This window comes from Schistocerca serialis, chromosome 1 (assembly GCF_023864345.2).
Source record: "Schistocerca serialis cubense isolate TAMUIC-IGC-003099 chromosome 1, iqSchSeri2.2, whole genome shotgun sequence".
NCBI classification, from domain to species: domain Eukaryota; kingdom Metazoa; phylum Arthropoda; class Insecta; order Orthoptera; family Acrididae; genus Schistocerca; species Schistocerca serialis.
The window spans coordinates 1,253,292,548-1,253,317,236 of NC_064638.1; the positions used below are offsets into that span (position 1 = coordinate 1,253,292,548).

General features: G+C 41.3%; 1 protein-coding gene across 1 annotated transcript in view; it reads left to right on the top strand.

Moving 5' to 3' along the window:
* The window catches only part of LOC126456738 (Down syndrome cell adhesion molecule-like protein Dscam2), a 427,689-nt gene that overhangs the window by 311,307 nt on the left and 91,693 nt on the right, over window positions 1-24,689 (top strand). The window contains exons 23-25 of the mRNA XM_050092487.1: window positions 2,412-2,573; window positions 16,309-16,448; window positions 22,822-22,972. Coding sequence (XP_049948444.1) covers window positions 2,412-2,573; window positions 16,309-16,448; window positions 22,822-22,972 — 453 coding nt within the window. The remainder of the gene's footprint in view (window positions 1-2,411; window positions 2,574-16,308; window positions 16,449-22,821; window positions 22,973-24,689) is intronic.

The following is a 24,689-nucleotide window of genomic DNA, read 5'->3' on the forward strand; positions in this document are numbered from 1 at the left end:
AACTCCATTCCAGTAACAGTTTTAATCACTTATATTACATTTCCTAGTACTTTTGTACAACAAATAAAACAAAAATGAAGTATTTTGTAGAGTTTTTATGTGGTTCATCAATTAAATTACATAGTTTTGTAGTGCGTTAAGTATAAATAAGATGACCACCAAATATGGGACTTCAAACATAAATGTATTGTATGCTAGCCAAGATCTGCCAGGATACTTGATGTGACAGAAACATCACAGTTGTCACATATGACAGCCAGAAGAATTTATATCATGTTGCACGAGTAGTATAAGCAATCACTTATGAAATCACATTTATCAGTTTCACCAACTCACAACCAATTGATTACCTTTCAAAATTACCTAGACCTCAGTCTAACTGCATTCAGTAGTAAAAATGATACTGAATAAATAAGGAAATAATCATTCTTAGTGTCCTGTTTTACTGCCAGAAACATGTCTGCATGACATCAAGTGCCCTGTGCTGTGATTTACTGATAGAAGCAAACCAAGGAGGCACCATGTTGATTTACATGTTTGTGAAGCTAAAGCACAGATTTGGCTGTTTTCGTGTTTATGCTTGTGTACAACAAAAATATGCAATTTAACTGATGTATCACATTGATAATCTCTCCAAAGTTCGTCTTTTTGGTTCAATTTGTTGCACAAAAATATTAGAAAATGTGACACTGCTGAATAAAACTATTATCTCTATTCCAGGTTAATTATTGTGGGAAAAAGAATTTTGGGTAACAAAATTAGCAAGCTTCTGAAAAATGTAATGGGACAAATACTTCAGACAGGTGTGAAGGGAGAAAATGTTATGTACTAGACTGCACATTCAAATTTGACTAACACCTCTTTCGGTCACAGATCCATGCAAGTCTGTGTTCACAGCCCTAGGTCATTGTTTTAACCATGGAATGATAATTATAAACTCTAGTAATGCTGACATCACAAAAACACCATTAGCTGTATCTGGAATGGCATGTCTCAGCCATGTTCACATTCTAAACACAGTTTCCTTTGTAATTTAGTGGAAATGCTACTTTACATGCAAGCAGGAAATGTGGACAATGTCAAATGTCTTGTGTTGTGCTGAGTGGACACAATCTGAAACAAATATATGTAAATACCTTACTATTGGCATTGTGAAACAACACTGAATGGCAACACAGTAATTCCACATGACACAGTTATATGACATAACTTTGGATGCAACTCAGGAACACATCAACACTGCTTTTATATACACACACTCAATAAAAAGAATTAAAACAACCCAGTCAACTCTAAGTTTGTAACTGCAGCAATTTGTTGCTAGTTAATCAATGCAAAGGTTAGAGGTCAAATAATGAGACCAAATAGTTTTAATTGAAAATTATCTGTAGTCTGTTTCAATTCTGCTACAGTTGTGATTCAGTTTTGTTGATGGAATCAGCAGTTGATACTGCCAGATTGTTACCATATTAGGAAACAAAGAAATATCCCCAAATTTATGAACAGTTTCTCACTCGTTCCAGAAGCACAGATCTGTTTTGCGTAGACTCAAAAGTTTTTCCAGTCAGCTGTTCCCTTCACTGTCCCTTAATGTGCAGTAAGTAAGTGCATGCACAAGTTCCTAGAGTGGTTGCCTGGCTTTGTGTTGGCTCAATAGCAGCCAGGTTCCTTCTGTCCCCTAACTGAATGACATTGTGTCTATCCATCTGCACAGTGCTATACCCTTTCTGTCCCATCTTGGCCCACTAAAATTCTTCACTTTGCACACACTATCATTAGATGGCACTGGCTGCTTTTGGGATGAGTCAAAGAAGGTGCTACAACATCACAAGGAATGGATATAGCGCTGCTAGTGCTGGATTGCATTGAGAAAATGTACCATGATCTAATAGCATCTGTGTGTGTGTGTGGGGGGGGGGGGGGGAGGGGGGGGGCGGGGGGGGGGGGGAAGGGGGGGGGGGCTCGCGAGCGTGCGCAAGATGCCGTCCAATAGAACTTCTGCTGCAGTTGAAGTGATGCAAAACAAATGTTGTATTTGCACTTTTAAAATGCCCAGAAAAGTGTTAGCATAACATTTTAATAAGTTTAAATATCAAAAACACCCCCTGAAAAGTCAACAGTATCAGAACCTCTTTTTTAATGAAACAAGCACTGGGAATACATATATACGATTTTATGGTTTAGTATTTTATGAAAAAAATAACATTCATACAAAATTAATTGAATTAAATATGAAAACAATTGAGCTATTCATAACAACCTGTAGCAAATAAATCTGAAATATAGCAAGAAGTAAGTAATACCAGTTTATGTAAAATGTTATGAATAGTTCTTTTTCTAATGACAAAATGTAAATCAGTAGATTATATTGCTGTTTTGATAAACAGCAATTTTTTAAATCTTTGTTATAGATCTTTGGGCTGCTGGGAGTGAAGTGAAGAGAACTGCAAGTCTTGATACTTACCTCCATGGTCTCCTTAAGTTTACAAATTACTCTGTGAGGTTGCTGGCTTACACAAGTATGGGAGATGGTGTGCTGAGTCGTGCAGTGTTTTGTTCAACAGAGCAAGATGGTAATGTTAGACAGCTGCAAGAATACTTTCTTATTATACAACCATAAACTTTCATCAACACATCTATTATGAGGGGTATTCAACTTAATTATTACCTCAAAAAAAAAAAAAAAAAAAAAATAAAGCAGTTACCATGGAACTTGGTGTGGCTTTAATCCTTCTCTATATACTCACCCTTCAATGCAACACATTTTCCCAACTATGGATGACTTGGCAGATATCTTGGTTGCATAAGTTTACATTTTGGCTGATCAGGAAATATTCCACCTAGAAAATAACATTATCATCATTCTGCAAATGCTTGCCATCCAATGGTTTCTTCATCTGAGAAAAGAGGAAGAAGTCACTGGATGCCACTTCAGGAGAATATGGGAACTAAGACAAAATTTCATAGTCTAAAAACAGCAAGTGTTACTGTGTTCTAGATAGTACGAGCTGGGGCATGGAGTGTAGACAACCTCTTGGACAGCTTTCTGTGATGCTTCATGGTGGTGGTGAAGCCATGTTGCCTACTTTGATCCTTTGTCCTGGGGTCATAGTGGTACACCCAGCATTTCATGGTGACTAGCCTTTTCCCCACAGCTTCATCAGCATATGCATTCTACACATATATTTGGCACATCTCCTCTTCCACCCTCTTCCTGCCCATCTCTCCCTCTCCTGTCTCTCTGTCCACCTCACTCTCTCCCTCCCTCCGTCCACATATTCCTCACCCCTCTCTGATCATCTCTTCCTGCTCCCCTCAACTGATGTCCATGTCCTCCAGCCCCCATCTCACTGTCCATCTCTTCTGTCCCACTCCTACCTATTCATCTCCTTCTATCCAGCCCCCATTATTCATCTTATCCTGCCCCCTCTCCCATCCATATCCCCCTCCCCCTTGCCATGTCCACCTCTTCTCCCCCGTGTAAATCTGTTCCCATCTTCCTACCATATCTGTCAATCCATATCTCCTCACTACATCTTCATCTACATGGATACTCTGCAAATCACACTTAAGTGCCTCACACAGGGTTCATTGAACCACCTTCAAAATAACTCTGTATTATTCTGATCTCGAACAGCGCACAGAAAAAAAAAAAAAAAAAAAAAAAAAAAACACCTATATCTTCCCATGCAAGCTCTGATTTCCCTTATTTTATTATGATGATCGTTTCTCCCTGTGTAGGTCAGTGTCAACAAAATATTTTTGCATTCAGAGGAGAAAGTTGGTGATTGAAATTTTGTGAGAAGGTTTCACCTCAGTGGAAAACGCTGTTGTTTTAATAATGTCCATTCCAAATCCTGATCATGTCAATGACACTCTCCCCCATATTTCGCAATAATATAGAAATGTGCTTCCCCGTTTTGAATTTTCTTGATGTAATCCATTAATCCTACCTGGTAAGGATCCCACACCACACAGCAGTATTCTAAAAGAGGACAAACAAGCATGGTGTAAGGAATTATTTTAGTAGATCTGTTACATTTTCTAAGTGCCCTCCCAATAAATCACAGTCTTTGGTTTGCCTTCCCCACAACATTTTCTAAGTGTTCTTTCCAATTTAAATTGTTCAACTCTCCTTCTTCTTCTCCTCCTCCCCTTTCTCCTTGACCATCTCCACTGCCACCTCTCTCCGACCATACCTGCCTCCCTGTCCATTTCCTGTTTCTCCTTCCCTCTCCCCCTCCCGTCTTGCTAGCCCATCTGCCCAATATCTGTCTACCCTTCCCACCTCTTGCAGCTTCCTCCATCCCACATTTTGTCCATCTCCTCTGCCCATCTATCTCCATGTTGTCTCCTCCACACTTTCTCTGTTCATCTCCTCCTCCCCCTTTCTCTCTGCCAATCTTCTTCTGTTCCTCCCCACCCCCTGCCCCCTCCACCCTCTATCCACATCAACCTTCCCGAGCTGTGCCTATTCGCACATGTAGCCCTTGCAAAACAGGTCAGTTAAGCGGTCCAATACTACTCCATCACAAAAGCCTGAATTATTTCTTTGTTTCCTCTCTCTCTGTCCATCACCTCCTTGTTCTGTACCTGTACATCTAATCCTCCCCCTCTCTCTGTTCATCCCTTCCCCTCTTTCAGTCCATCTCATCCTTTTCCTCCTTCTCTGTATTTACATACCTTCCTGCCCCCTCTCACTACCCATCCTCTCCTACTTCCACCCTTCCTGTCCACCCCCTCCTCTATCCATCTCAACCTTCCCACAGGCCTGCTCACACGTGTAGCCCTGCAAAAGGGGCCAATAAAGTGACAGATACTATACGCATAACACCCCTTTTGTTCAGCACAGCCTATGTACCAAGGCCATGAAACCCTTTTTTTTCCCTATGTCATATAGGCTGCCAGGCAAAGCAGGATGACACTACTACTACTACTACTACTACTACACATGACTCCTGCTGTTCTGGGCAGCCTATGCACTGGGGGCTGGAAAACCATTCCTTCCTAGGGGCTGGAAAATCATTTCTTGTCCCTGACGTGTAGGCTACCCTGCAAAGCAGATCGATAAGGTCAACTGATATTATTCCTATGCAACGCACCTGTTATCCTGTTATGAAGAGCAGCCTATATGGCAGGGGCTTAGAAACAAGCACACATCTGTATCTCCATAAATATTACAGAGTGTTACAAGCCCCCCTATGTTGGTCCTCTCAGGGCAAACAGTTTGTGTGTCAGGTTTGGCCCAGTTTGGTCCAGGGGCCTGGGAGAAGGTGTGTGTGCGTGTGTGTGTGTGTGTGTGTGTGTGTGTGTGTGTGTGTGTGTGTGTGTGTGTCTATATATATATATGAACACACACACAGAGCCTACTCCCTGCAGCTTTGCCCGTGTACATGTTTCAACCATTATACCTCACACATCTCCCCACTGTACCCATCACTCTGTTCTTCCCCAGCCAGCCGGGGTTGCCGAGCAGTTCTAAGCGCTACAGTCTAGAACCCGTGCAACCGCTGCAGTCACAGGTTTGAATCCTGCCTTGGCCATGGATGTGTATGATGTCTTTAGGTTAGTTAGGTTTAAGTAGTTCTAAGTTCTAGGGGACTGATGACCTCAGAAGTTAAGTCCATAGTGCTCATAGCCATTTGAACCATTTTTTTCTTCTTCCCCATCCCTCTGTTCACCTTATCCTCCCACCTCCATTAGTTCATCTCCTCCTCCCAACTTCTTCATTGCCTCTTCAGCCCATTCACTGACCATCTCCTCTGCACCCTTTCCTGACCACATCTTCATCTCACTCCCCTCTGTCCATATCCTCCTCCCCCCTCTCTACCCCATCCCCTCCTTCCCTCTTCTCCTTTTCCATCTGCCCACTATGCACATACACTTTCCAGCTGCCTTCTAAATCCCCCCCCCCCCCCTCCACCAAACTCTGTCCATTCCTCATCCTCCTCTCTCTAGGTTATCTCCTTCTCCACCTCTCTTTGTACATCTTCTCACAACACTCCTCACCCCTTTCCTCTGCCCATTTTATCCATTACCCCTTCCTGTCCATCTTAACCCATACGATCTCTCTCCGACCATTTCTTCCCTCCCCTCTCTTCCCATTTATCTCCATCTCATCAGCCTCCTCCCTCTGCCAATCTCCTCCTCCACACAACTCTCTCTCTTTGTCCACCCCCTCTCTTCATACACCTAGCTGCCCCCACTTCCTATCCATTGCCTTCCACCCCACTTTCCCTACACATCCTCCTTCCCACTTCACTCTATTCATCTCCTCCTAACCCCTCTCCATATCCATCTCCTTCTGCCCCTCTCGCTCTATCCATTTCCTCCTTCCACATCTCCCTATCTATCTGCTTCTCTCCCCCTCTCCTTCCCCTCCTTTCCTGCCCCTTTTCCTATCGATCCCCTTATCACCTCTCTCTGTCCCACCTCTTGCCCCTCTCTCTGTCTGTAACCCTCTCCCCCTTCCCCTCTATCCATTCCATCCCGTGCTCCTCCTCTGTTCATACTTTTGTCAATTCAGCCTCCATCCATTCATCCCCACCTGCATGTGCAGCCCCCACATATTAGGTTTGAAGAAGCAGGCCAATCCTACTCCAAAACAACACGACTGTTGTGCAGGGCAGCTTACACATACGTGACTGGAAATTAGTTTCTTGCCCCTGACATGTAGGCTGCCCTGCAAAGCAGGTCAATAAAGCAGGTTGATGCTATTCCCGCAGAACAAATCTGTCATGCAGGGTAGCCTATAATTCAGAGGCTAAAAAAAATTACATTTGCAACTCTCCTCCTATAATTAGTCTGCTTTGTATATATTAAGTATCCTCTTCTATGTGTCTTGTTATTTCGTCCTACTTTTTCTGGACTCAAGCTTTACAATGAGCAAAACAGGACAACAAGGGGTTACCACTCCAGATAGTTTATATAATGGTAAGACAGAGATTTAGGAACCAGGTCTTAAATTGTAAGACATATCCAGGGGCAGATGTGGACTCTGACCACAATCTATTGGTTATGAACTGTAGATTAAAACTAAAAGAAACTGCAAAAAGGTGGGAATTTAAGGAGATGGGACCTGAATAAACTGAAAGAACCAGAAGTTGTAGCAAGTTTCAGAGAGAGCATAAGGGAACAATTGACAGGAATGGGGGAAAGAAATACAGTAGAAGAAGAATGGGTAGCTTTGAGAGATGAAGTAGTGAAGGCAGCAGAGGATCAAGTAGGTAAAAAGACAAGGACTAGTAGAAATCCTTGGGTAACAGAAGAAATATTGAATTTAATTGATGAAAGGAGAAAATATAAAAATGCAGTGAGTGAAGCAGGCAGAAAGGAATACAAACGTCTCAAAAATGAGATCGACAGGCAGTGCAAAATGGCTAAGCAGGGATGGCTAGAGAACAAATGTAAGGATGTAGAGGCTTATCTCACTAGGGGGTAAGATAGATACTGCCTACAGGAAAATTAAAGATACCTTTGGAGAAAAGATAACCACTTGTATGAATATCAAGAGCTCAGATGGAAACCCAGTTCTAAGCAATGAAGGGAAATCAGAAAGGTGGAAGGAGTATATAGAGGGTCTATACAAGGGCAATGTACTTGAGGGCAGTATTATGGAAATGGAAGAGGACATAGATGAAGATGAAATGGGAGATATGATACTGCGTGAAGAGTTTGACAGAGCACTGAAAGACCTAAGTCGAAACAAGGCCCCGGGAGTAGACAACATTCCATTAGAACTACTGATAGCCTTGCGAGAGGCAGCCCTGACAAAACTCTACCATCTGGTGAGCAAGATGTATGAGACAGGCGAAATACCCTCAGACTTTAAGAAGAATATAATAATTCCAATCCCAAAGAAAACAGGTGTTGACAGATGTGAAAATTACTGAACTAACAGTTTAATAAGTCACGGCTGCAAAATACTAACGCAAATTCTTTACAGACGAATGGAAAAACTGGTAGAAGCTGACCTCGGGGAACATCAGTTTGGATTCCGTAAAAATATTGGAACACATGAGGCAATACTGACCCTACGACTTATCTTAGCAGCAAGATTAAGAAAAGGCAAACCTATGTTTCTAGCATTTGTAGACTTAGAGAAAGCTTTTGACAATGTTGAGTGAAATATTCTGAAGGTGGCAGGGGTGAAATACAGAAAGTGAAAAGCTATTTACAATTTGTACAGAAACCAGATGGCAGTTATAAGAGTCGAGGGACATGAAAGGGAAGCAGTGGTTGGGAAGGGAGTAAGGCAGGGTTGTAGCCTCTCCCTGATGTTATTCAATCCGTATATTGAGCAAGCAGTAAAGCAAAACAAAAGAAAAATTTGGAGTAGGAATTAAAATCCATGGAGAAGAAATTATAACTTTAAAATTTGCCGATGACATTGTAATTCTGTCAGAGACAGCAAAGGACTTGGAAGAGCAGTTGAATGGAATGGACAGTGTCTTGAAAGGAGGATATAAGGTGGACATCAACAAAAGCAAAATGAAGATAATGGAATGTAGTCGAGTTAACTTGGGTGATGCTGAGGGAATTAGATTAGGAAATGAGACACTTAAAGTAGTAAAGGAGCTTTGCTATTTGGGAATCAAAATAACTGATGATAGTCGAAGTAGAGAGGATATAAAATGTAGACTGGCAATGGCAAGGAAAGCGTTTCTGAAGAAGAGAAATTTGTTAACATCGAGTATAGATTTAAGTGCCAGGAAATCGTTTTTGAAAGTATTTGTGTGGAGCATAGCCATGTATGGAAGTGAAACATGGACGATAAGTAGTTTGGACAAGAAGGGAATAAAAGCTTGTGAAATGTGGTGCTACAGAAGAATGCTGAAGATTAGATGGGTAGATCACATAACTAATGAGGAGGTATTGAATAGATTGAGGAGAAGAGAAGTTTGTGGCACAATTTGACTAGAAGAAGGGATCAGTTGGTAGGACATGTTCTGAGGCATCAAGGGATCACCATTTTAGTATTGGAGGGCAGTTTGGAGAGTAAAAATCATAGAGGGAGACCAAGAGATGAATACACTAAGCAGATTCAGAAGGATGTAGGCTGCAGTACGTACTGGGAGATGAAGAAGCTTGCACAGGATAGAGTAGCATGGAGAGCTGCATCAAACCAGTGTCAGGACTGAAGACCACAGCAACAACAACATGATGATGCACTGTTGCCATACACTTTCACTAACTCAGTATCGACTTTTTTTAAGATATAATTGCCATTTGACTGTACAACAGGTTATATCTTTCAAAAAGTTTTATACGATTGTATGGAATTTTGTCACTTTGTTTTCCTTCAAATGTGTGAAAAAATTATGGTATGATACTCCACTTTATCAATGTGGTGTGCCATTTTGTTTTGGCTCCTCTAGCAGAGTGCTTCAGGACTGTGGCTTACATATTTCATACATACCAGGACAGCAGCTAACTAACTACAAAAAGGCAAATAATTCATTGCTTAACTTTTTTTAAAGTTTTAATTAAATATTTGACTAGCCCTCATGATGGTGACCAAGACAGACATCATAAATTGTTCTGACCAAATGACAATGAATCTGAGATATCAACTGCTGGATCATGGCCATTATTTGTGAAAAATGAAACAGTTTCTCTGTAGACTGGATTAATTAATTTGATGAATGTTTAATGGATCTTGTGCATAATAATATTGTATGGTGCAGAATACTTCAAATGGTTCAAAAATGTGTTACGTTTTCCTGGCACTCATAATCATTATTCATACACTGTGTTTTGTAAATTATTTTATAAAGGAGAGCCTTCAGGGATGAGAAACTAGACCAGTTTTACATTAATAGGTAGAAGTAGCCACTGCACTCTACTTCTGTAAAGTAGACTTAAAAAAAAATACTTCATGTAAATAAGTATTGAGGTCTTTACATTGCTAGAATCACTCCCGAGTGTTTCCAAGTCTATTACTCGAGTACATTATTCAAAGATCTATGCAATGCATTACTCATTTAGGTGTATGGCCTGTGGCTTCATTCTACTTTTTATGTGTGTAGCTCTTCCACCATTCCTGATATTATATCTACAGTACTCTGATGCTTGTATCAACATCTACATACATACTCCACAAGTCACTGTATGATGCACGGCAGAGGTGTACTATTGCTAGTCATTCCCTTTCCTTTTCCACTTGCAAATGGCTCGACTGTCTATATGCTTCCCTATGAGGCCTGGTCTCTCTTATAATGTCTTCAAAGTCCTTATGTGAGATGTGTGTTGGAGGGGTAGGATTGTTCTGCAGTGTGTCACAAACGCTAATTCTGTAAACTTCCTCAACAGTGTTTCCCATTTGAGTTCATGAAGCATTTCTGTAATACATCTATGTTGATCAAACCTACTGGTAACAAATCTAGCAGCATATCTTTGAATTGCTTCAATGCCTTCCTTTAATCTGATCTGGTGAAGGCCCCAAACACTTGAGCAGTGCTCCAGAATGGGTGGCACAAGTGTTCAAAATGTAGTCTCTTCATAAATGAGCTATGCTTTCATAGAATTCTCTCAATAAACTGAAGCTGACCACTTGCCTACTCTAATACTGACCTTACGTGCTCATTCCATGACATGTAACTTTGCAGCATTCTGCCTAGATATTTAACTGACATGACTGTGCCAAGCTGCACACCACTAATACTTTATTGAATGCTGTTACCATTCCTGTGCACACTGTTAAGTCTTTTTGAAATTTTGCTTGCACCTTTCTTGATACATAAGTTGAAAATGTCCACCAGCAGAAGGACTACATTCATGCCATAAATTTCCTTACTCTCATACATACTGACATTCAGTTTCCTAATTTGGTCCACAAAACTCTCAGTGGACTCACCCTGTCTTTGTGACATACTGCTTAACTGCTCATGATAATATCTGAAACTATTCATTCTCCTAAGCCACTACTGTGAATGGTCAGGTGTGTGGTACGTTGTCCATGAACCCAAACCCTACACCCAAAGGCCAGTTGGAATCACCCTGGATGTTGCCCCAGCTGGTCGTCCCTAGTTCGTCGCCCCAGCTGGTCGTCCCTAGTTCGTCGCCCCAGCTGGTTGTCCCTAGTTCAAGCACCAGCAGCATCAGATCTATCGGTGACTCATAGACCCCAGCTAGCTAAGATTATGGCTAGATATAGTTCAGGCTGGGTAACACACACTGGGCCATTGCCCGGCACGGAGTACGTCTCAGTGTCAATAGCAGTCAAAGACAACGTACTGCTAGGTCTGAGCGGTGAATAGTTATGGTAGAGTTACCCATCTCTGTTATGACTGGGCTATGCCTTTGGTTTGGTAGGGACAGAGATGGTGCATTGTCAGGTCACGGCCTTAAGTAATTCAGCTCACAAATGCCGCAGACTCGGCAGACGATTCGTGCACATCACCTCAAGCAATATTGTGGCCCTGGCAGCGTAACTTTACAGATAGCTAGCTAGACTGCCTGGCCGTTGCTTGTGAAGTCTGTTCAGAGGGGTGTTGGCACAACACTGCACTCCATACATAAGTGCAGTGGGAAGCAGCCCTGATGACTGGTACAATGGGAAGTGCCCTCTGGCATGCACTTCACAGAAGTTTGCAGAGTATGAATGTAGATGTGGAATGGAGTGGAACAAGGGGATTGAGATGTACCTCAGACAAATAATGTACCCACAGAAATAGAACTCATGTTCAAGTTAACTTATATATACAATACTGAAAAGCACTTTAATTTTTTACATGCAAAAAAAGCTGAAATTGTCTTCTGAAGTGACAGATTTGCATTATGATATGCATTGTTACATTGTACAATCATAACTGCAGCTGCAGCTATTGACAATGAATACACTCCTGGAAATTGAAATAAGAACACCGTGAATTCATTGTCCCAGGAAGGGGAAACTTTATTGACACATTCCTGGGGTCAGATACATCACATGATCACACTGACAGAACCACAGGCACATAGACACAGGCAACAGAGCATGCACAATGTCGGCACTAGTACAGAGTATATCCACCTTTCGCAGCAATGCAGGCTGCTATTCTCCCATGGAGACGATCGTAGAGATGCTGGATGTAGTCCTGTGCAACGGCTTGCCATGCCATTTCCACCTGGCGCCTCAGTTGGACCAGCGTTCGTGCTGGACGTGCAGACCGCGTGAGACGACGCTTCATCCAGTCCCAAACATGCTCAATGGGGGACAGATCCGGAGATCTTGCTGGCCAGGGTAGTTGACTTACACCTTCTAGAACACGTTGGGTGGCACGGGATACATGCGGACGTGCATTGTACTGTTGGAACAGCAAGTTCCCTTGCCGGTCTAGGAATGGTAGAACGATGGGTTCGATGACGGTTTGGATGTACCGTGCACTATTCAGTGTCCCCTCGACGATCACCAGTGGTGTACGGCCAGTGTAGGAGATCGCTCCCCACACCATGATGCCGGGTGTTGGCCCTGTGTGCCTTGGTCGTATGCAGTCCTGATTGTGGTGCTCACCTGCACGGCGCCAAACACGCATACGACCATCATTGGCACCAAGGCAGAAGCGACTCTCATCGCTGAAGACGACACGTCTCCATTCGTCCCTCCATTCACGCCTGTCGCGACACCACTGGAGGCGGGCTGCACGATGTTGGGGCGTGAGCGGAAGACTGCCTAACGGTGTGCGGGACCGTAGCCCAGCTTCATGGAGACGGTTGCGAATGGTCCTCGCCGATACCCCAGGAGCAACAGTGTCCCTAATTTGCTGGGAAGTGGCGGTGCGGTCCCCTACGGCACTGCGTAGGATCCTACGGTCTTGGCGTGCATCCGTGCGTCGCTGCGGTCCGGTCCCAGGTCGACGGGCACATGCACCTTCCGCCGACCACTGGCGACAACATTGATGTACTGTGGAGATCTCACGCCCCACGTGTTGAGCAATTCGGCGGTACGTCCACCCGGCCTCCCGCATGCCCACTATACGCTCTCGCTCAAAGTCCGTCAACTGCACATACGGTTCACGTCCACGCTGTCGCGGCATGCTACCAGTGTTAAAGACTGCGATGGAGCTCCGTATGCCACGGCAAACTGGCTGACACTGACGGTGGCGGTGCACAAATGCTGCGCAGCTAGCGCCATTCGACGGCCAACACCGCGGTTCCTGGTGTGTCCGCTGTGCCGTGCGTGTGATCATTGCTTGTACAGCCCTCTCGCAGTGTCCGGAGCAAGTATGGTGGGTCTGACACACCGGTGTCAGTGTGTTCTTTTTTCCATTTCCAGGAGTGTATTTGCATTAACTGTTTTGACTTATGAGAGACCGAGCAAGGTAGTGCTGTGGTACGCACACTGGAATTGCATTTTGGAGGATAACAGTTCGAACATGCATCATGCCACCTGGATTTAAGAATTCCATTGCACAGCCAATTCCCTGCTCCATCCTTCCCTAAACAGAGCTTGTGCACCATCTCTAATGACATTCTCCTCCTCCTTAACTTCTGAGAGCCAACAGATAATAAAAAGGCAAATGCATTGTAATACTACACCACAATTATATCCACAAAGAAACTACTAAATTAAAAATAAGCAAATTAGAACAAAGCATAGCCTTTTTTGTACTAAACTTGATAATTTCAAAGGTGACTGATGTTCTTAAACTTAGAAATCTCTAAAAGTTGAAAATGTGTGATTTTAATTTCAAGCTCTTATTCGTAAACTTCTGCAAAAATTATTGGTACTAAACATTTTCATGTGACTGGGAAAATCCACATAGGCATAGAGAGAGAACAGGCACAAAGCAGATGTGACTAGCCCAGTTGTTGAGCACAGACAAAATCTCAGTTACAGTATTTCATTCACTCTGTATTCAGTCTTTATGATTAACTTCTGTCAAGCACATATTATACTTTTCTTTGCCTTATACACAAAGTACAAAAGATAGTGAACAACTCTGAATTTTTCATCCAGTCTCAAGGCATTCCTAAGATTTCAAATCCAACAAAGAAACCAAGGCTCATTTCTACATTTATGTACTGGTAAAGCCTCAGTGCAGAAACATTTTCACCAGAGATTGATTGGTTTTACTCTTTATTATGAAAAGGATAGATTGCTAGTCACCCTATAGCAGAGAGTCACAAACAGACTCAATTAAAAGCCTACCAAACATTTTAACTTTTGACCAAAAAGACTTTTTCTGAAGTAGATAAGACACACACATTCACACAAGCACAATTTACTCACACATGACCACTGACTCTGGCCACTGTCACTGGACTGAGTCTGGCCAGAACCAGAGGTCATGTGTCTGTGAGTTGTGCTTGTGTGAATGTCTGTTTGTTTCCTACTCAGAAGAAGGTCTTTTGACCAAAAGCTGAAATGTATAGCAGTCTTCTTGTTGTGTCTGTCTGTGTGTCTGTCAATGTCTTGTTTATGTGGTGAGTAGCAATTACCCATTTCATAATACTGCTGTTATCCCATTCCAGATTTTCCATTGTTTGGTTTTACTCTTTATTATTATTGTAGTTATTATTTTATGCCTGAACATTTTTCTTTTTGAAGGGATAAATGAAAAATATTATGTGTCACGTTTAAGAGTTCCAGAGCCTTTGGCATTAATTTAGGAATTCAAGCTGTCTCCTGTGTTCTCAATAGGCACACAATATTTGCCAAAAAATATTAAAATCAAATTCAACAACTGTCATACCGCTCCTATTGTTGTTGTTGTGGTCTTCAGTTCTGAGACTGGTTTGATGCAGCTCTCCATGCTACTCTATCCTGTGCAAGCTTCTTCATCTCCCAATACCTACTGCAACCTACATCCTTCTGAATCTGCTTAGTGTATTCATCTTTTGGTCTCCCTCTACGATTTTTACCCTCCACGCTGCCCTCCAATGTTAAATTTGTGATCCCTTGATGCTTCAGAACATGTCCTACCAATCGGTCCCTTCTTCTTGTCAAGTTGTGCCACAAATGCCACTTCTCCCCAATTCTATTCAATACCTCCTCATTAGTTATGTGATCTACCCATCTAATCTTCAGCATTCTTCTGTAGCACCACATTTCGCAAGCTTCTATTCCCTTCTTGTCCAAACTACTTATCGTCCATGTTTCACTTCCATACATGGCTACACTCCATACAAATACTTTCAGAAACGACTTCCTGACACTTAAATCTATACTCGATGTTAACAAATTTCTCTTCTTCAGAAACGCTTTCCTTGCCATTGCCAGTCTACATTTTATATCCTCTCTACTTTGACCATCATCAGTTATTTTGCTCCCCAAATAGCAAAATTCCTTTACTACTTTAAGTGTCTCATTACCTAATCTAATTCCCTCAGCATCACCCGAGTTAATTCGACTACATTCCATTATTCTTGTTTTGCTTTTGTTGATGTTCATCTTATACCCTCCTTTCAAGACACTATCCATTCCATTCAACTGCTCTTCCAGGTGCTGTCTCTGACAGAATTACAATGTCATCGGCGAACCTCAAAGTTTATGATTTTAATACCTACTCCGAATTTTTCTTTTGTTTGCTTCACTGCTTGCTCAATTTACAGATTGAATAACATTGGGGAGAGACTACAACCCTGTCTCACTCCCTTCCCAACCACTGCTTCCGCTCCTATTAATTTATGATAAAGTTTACTTTTATCTTCTGAACAGTTAATTTTCATCATCACAAGAAATGAAGAATTTTCTAGCTTACAGCTGAATAGGCCAGCAGATGATGACTTGGCAGCAACTATGTAGGATAAATCAATAAAGGCAGTCCATCTTTTTATAAAATTAAGTGGAGAAGCATGCTTTGATGTCTGTAGCTGACTGATCTGGTAATGGTTGTTCTCTAACCACGACAGGAGAATTGTGAAATTCCAGAGCATAGTTGTATGATTAGGTCTCAGAAACTTAAAGCTGTGAAAGAAAATCATAAATTTACTACATATTATTGTAACTAGTTTGCAGTTACTTCATCAATTATTTACTCATGTAGTTCATGTGATTTCTACTGTAAGAAATTTCAGTAAAACACAATTTTTATCTTTGACTTTCTCTTCTTGAGATGTAAAAATGACAATGTTGCCACTCAGGTAAGGATTGTCATTTGCTTTAGTGCAAACAAGGCATGAATATCCTGCAGAAAACCAACATGTTTCACATCAGTAAGATTATGATTTATTTGACCGAAAACTGTGTAACTGTAAATACCTATAGGAATGAAACAAATTTAATAAAGAGTGAGTCTCATTAATTCACCCATTTTTGGAAAAGCAGAATGGCATTAGAATGTTTTAAAAGTGCAGTTTATTGAATTGCTCTCTCTTTCTTTTCAGTTCCTGGCTCACCAGCTGCCATTAAGGCAATTTCACTTACTTCTGACTCTATACTTGTTTCATGGTTACCTCCTGAGAACGCAAATGGAATTATTACACGTTATACTGTCTATTTTAAAGGAAGACATCATGTAACAAAGGTTTGTTGTAATGATATTCTATGTAAAATCAGATTCTAATTAAACCATCTGTTGGTACTGGTGTTCCCATTGCATCACTTATTCATTGTAATGTATTTATTTATTTGTCTTTGGAGACCCCATTACAGTCTCTGACATCCTGATTTCCATAACATCAGTGGAAAATAATAATTCCCCCCTCTCACTCTCACTCTCTCTCTCTCTCTCTCTCTCTCACACACACACACACACACACACACAGCAAAGGGACACTTTCCCACTTTCCTCCACCATCCACTCCATCTTTCGAATGATTCAATAACCTCTGTCCATATCAGTTACACTAACCATCAACAGGTACCTCCATTTAAATAGCTGTCATCCCTCTCACACTGAAAAGTCTCTCCCATACAGACTGAACATGTGAGGAGGGCACATAAAGCAATCCTTTTTGTCAATAGTTTTCTCAAAAATAACATCACCTTCCCTCCAGGGATTCCCACTTCAGTTCCCAAAGCATCTCTGTAACACTTATGTTTTGTTCAAAGCTAACAGTAAGGATTCTTGCAGCCTGCCTCTAAATTGCTTCTATGTCTTCCTTTAATCCGAGATGGTACATATCCCAAACACTCAAGCAGTACTCAAGAACAAGAATGGGTTGAACCAGTGTCCTATATGTGATCTACTTTACAGATGAACCATTCTTTCCTAAAATCTTCCCAATAAACCGAAGCTGACCATTTGCCTTCCCTACCACAGTTTTCGGATGCTCGTTCCATCTCATATCACTTTGTAACATCATGCCCAGATATTTAAATGACTTGACCATGTCTAGCAGGACACTAGTAATACTGTACCTGAACATTACAGGTTTGTTCTTCCTACTCATCTACAATAACTTGCTTTTTTCCACATTTAGGGCTAGCTGCCATTCATCACACCAACTAGAAACTTTGTCTAAGTAGTCTTGTACCTACCTACAGTCATTGAACTTTAACACCTAACTGTACACCATGGCATCATCAACAAACAACTGCAGATTTCTGCCCATCCTGTCCACCAAATCATTTATATATATAGAAAACAACAGCAGTCCTGTCACACATCCCTGGGGCACTCACTATCAATGACACCCGTCTGTGATGAACACTTGCCATCGAGGAAAACATACTGAGTTCTATTATTTAAGAAAACTCAGAGCCAATCAGATATCTGTGACCTTATTCCTATATGCTTGTAACTTTTTTAACAGCATGCAATGGGGCGCCATGTTAAATGCTTTCCAGAAATCTGCCTATTGTCCTTTATCCAATTTGCAGTACATCATGTGAGGAAAGGGCAAACCAAGTTTTGCACAAGCATTGCTTTCTAAAACCATTCTGATTCATGGACATAAGCCTCTCAGTCTCAAGAAAGTTTATTATATTCAAACTCAGAATACCTTCAAGGATTCTGCAGCAAACAGAAGTTAGGGATATTGGTCTCTAATTTTGCATGTCTGTTCTTTTACCCTTCTTATATACTGGAGTCACCTGCACTTTTTTCCAGTTGCTTTGGACATTTTGCTGTGTGAGAGATTCACAATATATGCAAGCTAGGTAAGGGGCCAATGCTGTTGCTTACTCTTTGTAAAATTGAACTGGGATTCCATCCGACCTGGTGATTTATTTGCTTTCAAATCTTTCAGTTGTTTCTCTACACCAGTGATGTTTATTAGTTTGTCATCATCTGTCTGATGGTCAAATGATGGTATGTTTGTATGATTCTCCTGTGGGAAATTTAAAACTTCGACTTTCGTTTTGATCTTCAACTGCCACATGAGACTGGTAAACAAGGGACTGAGAGGAAGCCTTAGACCGGCTTAGCAATTTTACATAACACCAGAATTTTCTTGGTTTCACTGCCAGATCTTTTGCTAAGGATGATGGTAATTGTTGTATTCTTTTTGCATAGTTCTTTTCACAGACGCACGAGTCTCTTCCAAACTTCACTTGTCATCATTTGTGCATTCTCTTTTGAACCAAGAGTACAGCAGTCTTTGCTTCCTCAGAATCCTCTGAATTTTGTTATTAAGCCATGGTGGGTCTGTCCCGCCCTTTATCCACTTACTACGCACTTAACTCTCCAGAACATGACAATTTACAATCTGCTTAAACATTGCCCATAATTCCTCTACATCCATATTACTGGAACTAAGTGATGCCAATTCACTGTTTAAGTGAGATGTCAGTAACTGCTTATCTGCTCTATACAGCAAAAACTCTCTCCTAGTCTTTGTGACTTATTTATTAACTTTTGTAATCAGAGTTGCTATAATGACATCATGATTGCTAATACCCGTTTCTATACTGACAATGTCAATAAGGTCCAGACTATTTGCAGCTACAAGGTCTAAGGTATTTCCATTGCATGTGGGATGCTGAGCTAGCTGGTCAAAACAGTGTTCATAAGTATTTCGCATCACTGTCTGTCTGTACCCCCAGCAATGAATCCATAGACATCTTGGTAGGCTAAAGTCACTTCCAACAAGTACTGCGTGATCTGGGTCTTTATGCACTATCAACCGTAAACTTTCTTTTAATGACTATAGAACTGTCACAGCAGAATCGGATGGCCAGTAAAAACATCCAACAATTAGCTTGGTTTCACCTACTTCTTTTATGTGTGACTTCTTTTATGTGTGACTTCACTGTCACACTCAACTTTGACCTCAAAACAGACCATATTTTTGTCAACTGCAATGAACACTCTCTTTCTTATGGTCTCTAATCTGTCTTTGTGATACACATTCCATGACTCTCAGAGCTTCCCTCTTTGGGTTACAGCCAGCTTTCACACCCCAAAAATAATTTGAGCATGAGGACTTTCCTGGAGGGCTGTAAATTTGGGAACTTTATTACAAATACTTTGACAATTTACGGATAAAATTATGACAGCTGAAGTGTCTTTATTCTGAATGCTGTTTGACTTCCCTTGCTGTGTATCAGCTGGTGGGTGATCATCAGAACACCTTAAACTACTGCCTAACCTAAAAAACCGTCATGAGCACTCCACAAGTACTCTGCAACCCGAATAGCTGCTTCCTTTGTGTAGTGTGCTACTGACCAATCAAGGGGAGTTCTACAAATCACCAAACAATAATACAGGTCTAGAAATCAACAGTGAGGACCATCAAAAGAGTCAACAAAGCCTTTGGTTGAGACCTTCCACTCGGTTCCAAACCAAAGGACCCCAATCGACTCTGGGAACAATGCTGCAAATTGTGAGCTCTGTTTGCACCCCACACTTGAAGCCAGCTGTCTTCACCCCCTCTGCCAGCCGCCTGTACCCACCAGCTACCTGTACCTGTTATCCACAGGTCCTTTCCAGTTACCTTTCTTATACCTCAGTTTGTTTGGCCATCTCCTAAGACTGCCCTCAGAGAACTTTGAACACACACCATCATTCCACAATATTTCAATATCTATCCTCCTTGTATGCTGATCATTCCTGACAGTTTTCTTGAACCTAAGTCTGTTTTTCATGGTTACTAAATCACTAATTTATATCTTGGGCTAGGTAGTCTGTAGAATCTAATACCTGTTTTTGGAAACTGTCTTATCATGATGTACTCCATCTGGTACATTCCTTTTTGATGGCTCCTCCTACTGTGATTTTTCAACAGAGTGTTTACTATTACGAGCTGAAATTTACTGTAGAACTCAAGAAGTCTTTCTTCTTTCTTGTTCCTATTGGAGAACCTGTGTTATCCCATTAGTCTGCCTTCTATTCGTTTCCTTACTTTTGTTTTACTGATAACTAGGCAGATCACTGCTGTGAAGTACCTAGCGTTTGCAAATAAAGACTGGCACTAAGTCAGTGGTCAAAAATGCAGTAGAGAGTGGCTGTTACAACTGCAAGAAACATGAGTCCAAACTGTAACCTCCAGGACTTGTTCCTCTCCAGGCAATGGGACTTCCACTTGAAAACTGGTTGCCACTAAAAAAAAGCCCTTGTTTTTAAGTATAGTTGCATGAGTAGGAATGAAACAGTCATGTGTTCATTAATGTTAATAGTAATCTTGTATACATTTCCAATAAACTGACTAGTTCCATATCATTTTGATAAAAGTATCATTCAAATGATCTATGGAATTGTAACTAACTAACTAACTAACACAACTGGGGAAAATGGTTCATTCCCCACAGACTCTCCACTGCTTAAAGGCTATGTCCGGGCTCAGTAAGCCTACAGTGTGGGCAGAGATGATAACCATGCCTCGCAGAATGTTGAGGCGAGGAGCTCTGGCACGTAGTGAGTGGAAGCCTGGGAGGCAGCAGTGTGGACCTTTACCAGATGGGAGGCTTGGTTGGCAGTGGTGGGAAACCTGGTTGTTTACATGGATCCTGATGGGGATATAACACCACTTAGCTGTTGTAAATAGTGGTGACTGGGATGATACACAAGGTGCTCTGGGGCAACCACTTGACACATTTGATGTCCTCTGTCACCAGTGAAGACATCTTCAGTCCACTCCAGTATTGACTGTATGTAAGAGATCAAGAATAGTATGGGCATGCTGGGTTATGTGCAGAAGAGCAAAAATTATATGATGCCTGTGCCAATACAGCATCATGGCTGCGCTATGGTTGCATACCGAGATTGATCTGTATGAGGTGAGGAAGCTTATCAGGGCTTCCTCAGAAGTTGCCATTGTTATCATCTTGTGCATTTGAGCCTTAACATTCTGACTCTGGTGCAGGATAAAAATTAGTAATGTTAGACATATTATGCTGTTACTTTGGCAAAAGAAATGGAACTCGCCTGTTGTTAACTGTGAGCTATTGTCAGATATGGTTTGAAACACTCTTTCCAAGACATAGATCATATCTGGTGCCCAGGTTTTAGTTGCTGATGCCACTGATATGAGCAAGGTTTCATGAATGATTAGGAGTCAGCTGTGAAGAGAAATGTCATACTCTTTTCGGAAGCTGGACCAAATATTTTTTGTCAATGTCAATTTTCCACAACATGCATTCAAGCAGAGTTCCAAATCAAAGCTGAGGTCCAGAATTGTGTGGTAAAAGCTGTAGTCTAGAATCTGCATAATGAAGGCTCCAATATTGAAAAACAAACTGCCAGTCAACCTGTCAGGGCAGATTCTCTTTCCTTTACTGAAGAGCATCCTCCTCTAACCTGTGTTCTATAGCCCCATATTCACAGAACTGAAGGTGGAGCTGTGCGCCACACAAATAATATCACTGTCCCTCTCCAAATTCACCTCCATGGTGTTGGAGTGGCAGGATATTGGATCTGCTACAGTGTTCAAATCCCCCTCCCCCATGACTATGAGATTTCCACCTCCCTTTATATACTGTGTTACCCATTCAGTCCTCTCATTTACCTCCTTTGTTTTGTCACCCCATGCTAGCAAAATTGACATGTACACTGGAACTATATTTGTTGGTGTTGGTTTTGTTTAAGTTCTGATGAAAATCATCCTATTACTCTGCTGTTAGCAATATCTCAGTCTTTGTGAGCTTTCCTGTTCACAGAGAGTCCTACTTCCATTACATTATTTATTGATGCAGTTGATAATACACTAAATTTATCTGACCTTCATCTACTTTTCATTTCATGTCATTGACCCCTGCTACATCAAGATTCAGCAACTGGCTTTTGACTTGTGATCTTCAGTTTATGTTTGTTTCAAATTTTTTCAGATGTTTCACCAACATGGTTTTCAGCAGAGTAAGTATGATTCCTTTAAAGGCTCAAGACTCTATATGTGAAGATTTTTTACTAAAAATCTAAACAGTGGTACGGATCAAACACAATACCCAGGACTTTAAGATTAGTAGTGAAAGACATTATTCCTAGACCAGTCCATTCTTACTTCACATACATTAAAGTTATGTCAGAATCAACATTTTATTCACAGGTGTAAGAAACATGCCAAAGCAACTGCCAAATACGTTATGACATCCTAGTTAACTGGACACATTCTTGCAGGCTCTCCCTGCCCCCTCTCTTGCTCCCTCTCCCTTCTCTTCCAGTGCTGAAAGAGCAAGGAAATTTTTCCATCCCTATATTAGAGACATTCTGGAATGGTAGCTGCTCTCCAGATATTTGCTGTCTTTGTGTAGATTAAATTTTCATCAACGTAAAACCTTAGGAAAAAATTAAATTTCTCTACAAATGAGTTTAATTATTTTATGAATTATCACTGGAGCTTTGGCTCACAATCACATCAGCTGATGAAATATAAATTAACTATAATCAGTTTATGAAATACAAATTGACTAAATAATGATGCTGATTCCTATCTTATCAATAAACATATGATTGAATTTAATACTTCTCGTGCTCTGTTTATACTATATACTCCAATGTTTCTGAATTCCCTTATTTACAGCCAATGAGTTTCAAGGTAGGACCTACAATAAACACTCATGAAGTTCGAGGTCTGAAGGAAACAGAGCAGTATGAATTCTGGGTGACAGCATCTACAATTGTGGGAGAAGGAGAAAGTGGAAGACCAGTCATCCAAACACCAAACTCAAAAGGTAGCAGAATTAGTTTTAATATTAATATAGCTAGATTCACATAAGTGCTATAATCAGCAATCATTCAAGAAATTACTTGTACTCAAAAGACGTTCCTTCATACAGAAAATATTAGCAATAACTAAGGGATTAGATATAAAGCATTTACCACACTTTTAGTTACATTGAAAAGGATTTCGAAAAATGAAACTACAATCAAACAATGATGACATAGACTTTTATCAACCAGAAAACTGTGAACATTCCAACACATCCTCCCATCTATAGATGAACAGTGTTATTAATAATTAAAAAATGTAGACACTTTCATAGTTAATATCGTGAACAAAATGATGTATTGTTGCAATTTTGCATGTTAGTGTAGTCCATTGTTATCTCATAGGTTCTTGGTGTGAATTTTCCAGCAGATGACAATGCAGCAATGAATGAAGTTAAGAATGTTGTTCGAGTAATGCAAGGCAATGTTGAAATAGGATGTATGTAAAGAAGGGTTTGACTGACCAAAAGCATCAACAACTCCAGCTTCCAGCACTACTGTGTTGCAATATTTTACAATGTCACCTCAAAAATCTGTGAGGCAGGGTCCATGCAAAAGCGGGGTAAGCCTATCAAGCATATGGCAAGTTCTGGAGATTAAAAAGTGGAAAGTGTGCATTCCAAGATCACTGCACACTACAGATGAGGACAACCCTGACTGAAGGCTGGGGTACTGAGAAGAGTGAAGGCATGCTTTGCGAGGATGAATGGTTTGCAGGGATGATTATCTGGTCTGATGAGGTGCAGTTCAAAATGAATGGTACAGTAAACTGCCACAACTGCATGTATTGGGCTCCTGGAATGCTCATGTTCACTTGGACAAACGTTTTTAATCTACTGGGTGTTATGTGTGGTGTGGTTTGTCATTGCGTGGTTTGATTGGATCACTCATCTTTGAAAGTAGCATCACAAATGAGGTTTATATTTTCATATCCTGCAAATGTCAGTTTTACCTGCCATACTAGAGGTGTTTGGAAATGAAAGATTTTACCTACAAAAAGATGGTGCTCTGCCTCACTACCACAGAGAGTCAGAGCCTACTTAGATGAAAATCTACCTGGACGATGGATATGTCGAAGAGGAGCTGTTGAGTACCCACCACAGTCTCCAGACCTTACACCTCTTGACTTCTACCTGTGGGAGACCTTTAAAAAAAATGAAGTTTTTCGACAGAAGCCACCTACACTGAATGAGCTATGAGAAACCATTGAGCCATCCTGTGCAGCAATCACAAAGGCAACACTGACAGCCATAGTGATAATATCATACATTTTCAACATAAATACTATTGGATTAAACGAGACCACTCACCAAAAAGTAAAAGGATTGAGTTGTCAATAGGGATACACAAAAGAAAGAAAACTTGCTAGACTAACAGTGCCAATGTCATAGTTTGGCAGGTGGACTGGCTGTGGTGGGGGTAGTTTTGAACAGGCTGGATAAAGGGAGAGGGAAGTGGGAGGCAGGGAGAGGGACTGGGGGTGGGTGGCTAGTGATTTGGAGGGAGACAGCCAGTTTGCCGATTAGGAATGCGGGAGGGAGAGGTGGCGTATACATGGGCTTGGCATATAATACACAAATGTTCAGGCTGGTGGGGAGTGGCACATGCTCAAAGCGATGTAGTGACATGAATTGAGAGGGGGTGACAGGAAGGAGGAAGGGGAATCTTTGGGTCAGACCC